At 37.7% G+C, this 7,998-nt stretch overlaps 1 protein-coding gene across 1 annotated transcript; it reads right to left on the bottom strand.

Annotated features, from left to right (window-relative positions):
- Positions 1 to 545: 545 nt before the first annotated feature.
- Positions 546 to 4,239, bottom strand: LOC121968329 (WD-40 repeat-containing protein MSI4-like). The gene is made up of 3 exons (XM_042518753.1): positions 3,983 to 4,239; positions 3,826 to 3,898; positions 546 to 604 (listed from the first exon to the last, which is right to left on the bottom strand). Exons 1-3 carry the CDS (start codon positions 4,112 to 4,114, stop codon positions 576 to 578), a joined length of 234 nt encoding a protein of 77 aa, XP_042374687.1. The 5' UTR covers positions 4,115 to 4,239; the 3' UTR covers positions 546 to 575.
- Positions 4,240 to 7,998: the final 3,759 nt, after the last annotated feature.

Raw genomic sequence — 7,998 nt, 5'->3', positions numbered from 1 at the left:
CCGATGTCTATGAAGCCGATGTTAAAAGTCTGCCATTTTAGACATCGGTTTAAAACCGGTATAGTATCACTTAACAACACCGGTCTTCGAATCGGTTATTAACCGGTGTAGTATCACTTAACGACACCGTTTCATCAACGGTGTAAAACCGATGTAATATTGTATGTTAATAACACCAGTTTTGGCAGCAGCAAATGACCGATGTAATATTAGTTAATAACACCGGTTTTGCAGCGGTGGAAAACCGATGTAATATGTATATTTTTTAACAGCACATATTTGATTTCCGAAACAATGAAAAACCGACAATAACAAAAAAAATACACAAATATTCACAAATTATACAAATATTCTTCATTCAATAATATCCATAAAATACACAAATATTCACAAATTATATAAATAATCTTCTTACAACAGTATCCATAAAATACCCAAACATTCTTTTTACATCAAAAGCTAGCTAATAGATATCAAAATCAAGGTAGAACATTCTTTTAACACATCAAGGTAGAACCGCACTTCAAATGTAATCTAGCATGCATTCAGCCCACTCGAACCGCACTTCATCAATTTCAACTCTGGAGTACTTGAGATTTGTAAACTGTAAAAACACATAAATCCACCATATGTCAAATAACTAAAACAAATGTGTACATGTATCAAATAAAATAGAATACTGAGTTTTTAAAGGTTGCTGTGCAAGATAACGAATATAACATAGAATCTAAAACTTTCATATATGACACTTAGTATATGCTGCTTAGAATATAACATAGATAATTTGCTCCTTCTAATTCAAGTGTACAGATTGATAAGAACCGACAACATCATACAACAACTTACTAGGCATGATAATGGTTGAACAAAGAAATATGACTACACAACAAATCTAGTGAAGCATAGAAGAACAAAGCTACCTCTGATGAAGAGATATACTATTTATTGTACTACCTCTGATGCCATCTTGGTATCCTGAATATCCTGCACTAAGCCCCCTATTTTCTGTGATTTCTGCTACCAACCACAGCAGCAAGGAATGCGGCAAGAAGGCAGCTGCCTCCTTAGTTCAACACCCAAAACAGCAAGTTAGAGCTTCCTTTTGGGTCCATTCAATCCTCTAGTAAGTAGAAACTATTTTCCCTTTGGTTTATGATGGATTTGGAGTGTCTTGACCTAAGATATAATCCTCTTGTAGCCCTCTATATTAAAGGCCAACATACATGGAAAATTCAGCATGTTCTTCTGAAGTCATAACAGGGTAGGTAAACTTTACTTGTAGTTTTTATTCATTTGCTTCATGTAGGAGTAGATTCTAGTAAATTCCCACACATTTAATGTTTAATGATCGGCTAGGGATAAGATTAGGGATCAACATGATCATTTCCTCCCTATAGCCATGTGGTAGAGGTCGAGCTTGTAGCCTAAATAATGTAGTTAGGGGTCTCTATCTGATTAATGAAAAACATGAATATAGGTAAAAACAAAAGAGGTGAGTAAAATAATGAAGAGGGGTTAAATCATAAAAACAAAGAGTTCCCTATTCTTGAGGTACCCACAGGCATATTGACACTCACTCTTACTTCTAGTTGAACTTGAAATTCATTGGTATAGCTAAATATGGTAATGGGTACCCTTTAGGTTTGATTACCCATTTATCTTAATAGGTTAGGTTAAATTCGAGTATCAATGTGTTAGATATTTAGAGGAAGTTGAGCAGGTTAAAAAAATGTAATCAATACTTTAATCCTAAGGTTACCATTTAAGATAGCTTATCCAGCCACTCTACTCACTGCAGCTCCTAATCTCTAATTCCTTTCTTCTTAGGCAATCATTTAGTCTCCAACTAGTATCTGGTTTGTAACAAAAGCATAGCATCCGGTTTGTAACTTATTTTAGGCAAATAAAGCAACCATATAAGCTTATGAAATGAGAGAATGCTACACTCATTAATGGTTGCATAAGGATTGCTTAAGTCAACATATAAATTTTCTTTAATGGGATGTAGGTCAATTAATATGGGTTGTTTAATTCATGTGTTTTATGTTGTGTGAATTGCTTAAGGTCATCCCTAAGCTACTGTACATGCTATGTCAGAGCTAAATTCGTCCCAATTTGTGTGGGTTCTTTTCTCCTTTTCACCTAAGCCATATGCATAAACCATGTACATATTAAGTAGAAGCAACTAGTTTTCACTCTTGTGAAACAAAACATCTAATGCTTTTTGTAAACGTTTACATGCTATCAAATTAAGAGTGTCAAGTTTTGATTGGAAGTGTGGATGTTTCCAGCGGTATACAGCTTTCTGAAGAATCAAACATAATCAGATACACCGCTACAATGTGATAGTGTACATAAGCATATCACGCATAACAAGCCACAAGTCCTATCAATCTACCATTAATTATGTACTTACATTCATAGTATTGGTTCAAGTCATATCTAAGTTCATGTCGATCTCTTCACATTTATAAATTTTTCAAATAATTAATATTAGCTTCTGCAAATGATGTTGCCCCTACAGATAAAAACATTCATTGGACAATAAAGGTTGAGAAAAATAACCACCTCAAAGTTTCCTTTCAGTTCTGATTCGAGCTTTTTGGTGAGACTCTCGTTGTACAATTCCTCGTAAGCCAACTGAATCTGCTTTCTTTGGGTGGCATTTCTATGCGCTAAAATGTTGATCAGTGTCTTCTCATTAGTTCCCCATCCTGACACATGTAGATGTCGCGGTAAGGCTATTTAGCTTATACAAATTTTGCTTCACTATTTCTTCATAAATTTATATATGCTATTCAAAACTAGTGTATCTGAGCAAGGTATCGAAATACACTGTAGAAGAACTTGCATCTCTCTTATGCACAATGACATTATATGAGGCCTTGATGAACCCATTGCTAGACATTAGGCTTCAAAGGGACAAGGCTTCAGGGATGGACAAACAGAACACTTTTGCAAACTCTTACAAGGAGATTTCCAAAGAACATAACAATACTAGGAAACATAAATAACACATGGAAATGAAGACTATAATCTCTGTGCTCCTCTTTTATGAGTTTCATTATGGAATATCACATTATCAAAGGTTTGAAAAATCAATCTTCTATCAATTATTAAAAGAAGAAAAAATCTATGTAAATCAATTGGACAAGAAGAAAACAATTTCAGATATCAAAACAATTATTTGCCTGATCCATTAAATAAAAAAAAAACTCATTTCTTGAAGATTTCTTCCTTGGTCTATGTTATGATCACAAAAACTATCAGAGATAACAAGTTCATATCACTTAGAAAGATGAAACCTCTCTATTTTCTGGGAAATATGTAGATTTATTTCTGATCGGTGTTAAAAAAAAGTAATCTTGAACTCATAGAGGAATGATCTAAGCATTAGATCTGCATACAACTATGTGCTATTGCTACAGATTGCTGATCGGCGTAAAAAAAAAGTCATCTTGAACTCACAGACAAATGATCAAGCATTAGATCTGCAGATACCTCATTAGATCTAATGATCAAGCATTAGATCTACACTCATTAAGATAAGATCCATATAGTTAAGCCCAAATAATTAAGACAAACACATCACGATTAACATGATAAAGGTTAATTATATTAAAATTAACAACCCCGACAATAGAGGCGATGGAAGATTGCAGTGATGCTTATTTCACCAAAAAAAATGCCTTTAGTGTTGGGCATGAATGGCATCATCACATGGACAGAAGACGAGTGTGGTCCTCTATTGTCTTTAAAGACTCGCTTCAAAAAAATATATGGGAAAATGACTTTCCATAACCTTCATTATAGATAAACAAATACCTTCATAATCCCATATATTGAGGAAGCCATCCTCAGCAGCTCTTCTAAAAATTGATGCTTTGTCAAGAAACCACTGGAATAAAGTTAAAAGGACAGTAAGTTATAGCAGCAGTTAACAGAAGTATTCCAATGCTAATAATATAGTAATATAGCATGCCTGAACATAGAGAACAGCAACCTTGTGACCATCAAGTTTGTGTACTGGTGCACCAACACCACCAGAAGTTAGGTTACGTTGATCAAACATATGCACAGACTTATCAACAAACCTGAGAAAAAATATGATCATAGATAAAGAAATGCTAAGGCTGCATATAATCACTGACTCACAAACTCAAGACATCATGTTTATAGGAGAAAGTAACAAAATACTGCCTAAGAACCAGCAGAGGTTATAGAATGGGAACAAATAAACATCAAGAATATACGTAGTCACCAGCTCTCCTCATTGCAGCAATAACTCGTCGATAAAGATCAATTTTTAGCACAGAAAGGTCTTCCACCCACCAGTCCTGACAATGCATCATTAATTTTCCTGACCTGCTATCACATTCTAAGTGAGCTAAACCAGAAACCAAATCAAAAGAAATCCGTAAACGATGCTGCAGGGGAAAATTCATTGAGTGGAAATTACCCAAAGATTTCAAATCAACTTCTCATGAAGACACAAATTCGACTCTAAATCATTCCGAAACCCTCCAATTAGGAACCAAAACTTCAAGGAAAGCTCGAATCACTTCTGACCTCTCTGTGACCCATTCTAACAAACAGGTAACGTGCAACTCTCTACAACTTGTTCATCATGGAAAACACAACACAACTCAACCTCAAATCATCGAACACCAGCCAAAATCTCTAAGAAAACCTACTGTGAACACATCAGAAATCACTGTCAAACAATTTTGGGTAACATATGCAAACCAAGCAGTAACCTTCAACCGAAACCTCCAACAAGAACACATCCCACCGAGAAGAATCCAACCCGAATCGTATACAAAGAAAAACCAATCAAGCACATCCACAGAAGAGGAAAACATATCGAAAGCGTCTACAAAAGAAGTAAATCAAAACATCTCCAGGAAGAACAATCAAAGCCTTTACCAGAAGAAAACCAGTCGAAATCCATACCAAATCCTCACTTTCTATAGGTTTTCCACCCCACTATACCTCATGGATTTCGAGTTATCACAGGTAGATACACTTGCCTCTTTCTTCTTCGTCTCGCCTCCACTCGTCCTCGCGTTGTGCCCCGTCAGCTGTGGCCTGCGAAGCTCAGCTAGGCAGCGAAATGGCCCGACGAGTGGCTCTGTCGACTCGGGAAAAATGGAAAGAAGAGAAGGGTCGGCGGAATTGGGCAGGGAGATGTGACTAGGAAATGAACCCACTGTTCAAAGGGGACGGCGACGGCGAGAAATCGAGGGAGCGGAAGTTGAGGCGGCGCCAGCAGCTAGGGTCGAGGGAGGCGCGGTACCAGGACTTGCAGACGAAGGGGACGGCGACGGCGAGATCTCCGAGGGCGAGGCGGCGGAAGGGGAAGAGGGAGATGAGGCTGAGGTTTAGGTTTAGGTTTAGGTTTATGCTGAGAGAAGGGGCACGATATTGGTTTAGGTTTGGAGGGAATTTTGTGAAGTCTTGTAAATTTTGGCCGGTGAAAAAATTAAATTATTTTTTTTTGGTTCATTAACACCGGGTTTTAAAAACCGCTGTTAAAATCGGTGTCTATTAACAAAAAAAAAGGCGCTCATAGACACCAGCTAAAAAACCGATGTCTATGAGCGAAAATCTGTACTCATATACACCAGGTTTTAGAAAAATCGGTGTAAAATACTCAAAGACATCGGTTTTTGCTTAAAACCGTTGTTGTTCCACCGATGTCTATGAGGGTTTTTCTTGTAGTGTCCGCATAATTTGTTACATACCTAGTAGTCGCCTTTATAGTCCAACAAGTTACGGGTGACGTTTGACGAAGCCAAAATATGCAACTCCTTATGTAGAGAACCATGGTAACTTCAGGTCCAAGGACTGATAGTCATACTAATAGTCATATGAGAAAGTATATGACACTCATATAATGATCCATGATACTTTCTCATTCAGTATACATTCTCCAATGCATACCCATGTGTCAACTTGATATCTAATATCCATGACTTGTGAGATCAGGTCATCGAATTGAGCTACATTGTAAGATATCGGAAAATTTAAATAATAAGGTTATTTTGGAAATAGCCTTATAGAATTTTTCCAGAATTTTTAGAAATTTTCTGGGAATTTTTCGGAGTTCGTACGACAGGATTTGAGAGGATCGATCAGCGGGCACGAACAAAGCGTGTTTGGGATACCATTTAAGTGAGGAAATGTTTTAAATTATAAATACCTTTTTCCTTATTTCTTTTCCTCCATCGCCGATCCCGATCTATTTCTTCCCCCAACCCCTGCGATCCCGATCCTTCCTTCCCCCGAGCTTTCCTTTTGTCTATTCCCGATTCCGATCTCCTCCTTCTGATTTCCTCTCGTTCTCTTCCACGGGTGACTCAACGTCGAGGCTGGAGAGCACGTTCCCGGAGCTCGACACAAGGGAGTCACCAGAGCTCTATGGGTACCAGTAGGCTCCAGGTCATCTTCGGCTGAGGGGTTTCTTCTTCAGCGGATTTCGCGACCAATCACCGACGATCGGTGGCTAGGGCATGGTGAGGAGCCGGATCTCGTATCGTCTCCGACTGGTAGGCCTTCCCTCTCCTCCCCTCGTGCTGCTCACAAAGCGGTCCGCACCTCCTTTCTTGCTGGAATTGGGCAGCGACGCCATTGGGAGGTGATCCAGAGAGGTAGGGCTTCGTCGGATCTATCCAGTGACGGCGGTGTGGTGAGGTAACAACCTTATCTTCACTGTGTTTGTTCAATTCCCTTCTCTGTTCTTGATCCTCATTTTCTTGGCTACGGATTTAGGTCACGGGATTGAAGAGATTGAGGTAAGATGAATAGATTATTTTCTTGAATTAGGTTATTGTTGGAATGCTTGGTTGAATTCATGATCTCCTTTTTGTTTGATCCAATTGATTCCAGTGATGACATGTTCTGTGGAATTCAATTTGTGTGCTGTGGATTGCTTTATGATCCAGCAACATATGGTTTCAACAGCAACTCGATTAGAGCAGCGAGGTCCTTCTGCTGTGGTGTTGGAAGGGTGATCGTGAGGTGATTTCTAGTAGCATCCCTTGATCCAGCAATCCATAGGGGCTGTGAATTGAGGTATGTGTAGGGATTTTGATACATGATGTGAATGTATTGAATTAGGCTTATGTGTAGGTATTTAATCCGGGTTGTAGATTATAGTATAATTTGGACTTCATGATCATGTGTAGATTTAGATGGTGATACATGTTGTAATTAGTTGTTGATTATGATTAGATATATTTACTTAGATTTATTCTAATGGAATGATTAGGGTTAAGACAATTAACCCTAGTCAACTATTGGATCTAATCTAAGTTTAGATATCTAATCTAATTGGTGATTAGGGATTAGATAACTAATCCTAATTAATCATTAGATTTAATTAGGTAGATTGAGGTTGTGTTGATTAGGGTTTTTGCCCTAATTTAGTTCTAGGGGTTTTATTTAGCTATTCATTTGATTTAGCTAAATAAAATCTATATATATTGTTTGTTTGACACAGGACCCTGATTCGAGACGGCGTCTCGACGTCGACTTTGGATTACGTGATTTGTACCTTCTATTTGAGGCGGGTACCCTCTGACTTATCTTTTGATAATATTTTATGATATGTGTAGCTTATATATATTTACTAGTGGTAGATAGTAGATTATTCTCTCTCTTGGTCTTAGCTAGTTGATACCTATCACATGCTTCATCTGCTAGTTGCTTTACTTCAGGATTGGATATTTTTATCTCTTGCCATGTGTATATATGTTCATAGAGATGCATATCTATAGTGCTCTACTCTACTGGATTAGTTGTTGTACATGTGTGATACCTACTTACATCATTGTTATATGTGATGTCTTTGGATTTATGCTGTTTATATCATGGTTATATATATAGGCGTTTACCTTTTGGGCACACACATATATGGAGGAGGCCATGTTCAGGTATGACATACTGTAGCATCATGCACCATCCTGCATGATTGCATGCTGGGCGATTGACGACTCC

This window comes from Zingiber officinale, chromosome 3B, assembly GCF_018446385.1.
Source record: "Zingiber officinale cultivar Zhangliang chromosome 3B, Zo_v1.1, whole genome shotgun sequence".
In the NCBI taxonomy this organism is placed as follows: domain Eukaryota; kingdom Viridiplantae; phylum Streptophyta; class Magnoliopsida; order Zingiberales; family Zingiberaceae; genus Zingiber; species Zingiber officinale.
Note: the sequence above shows the minus strand (reverse complement) of the source record. Positions and strands in the feature narration are given on the sequence as shown.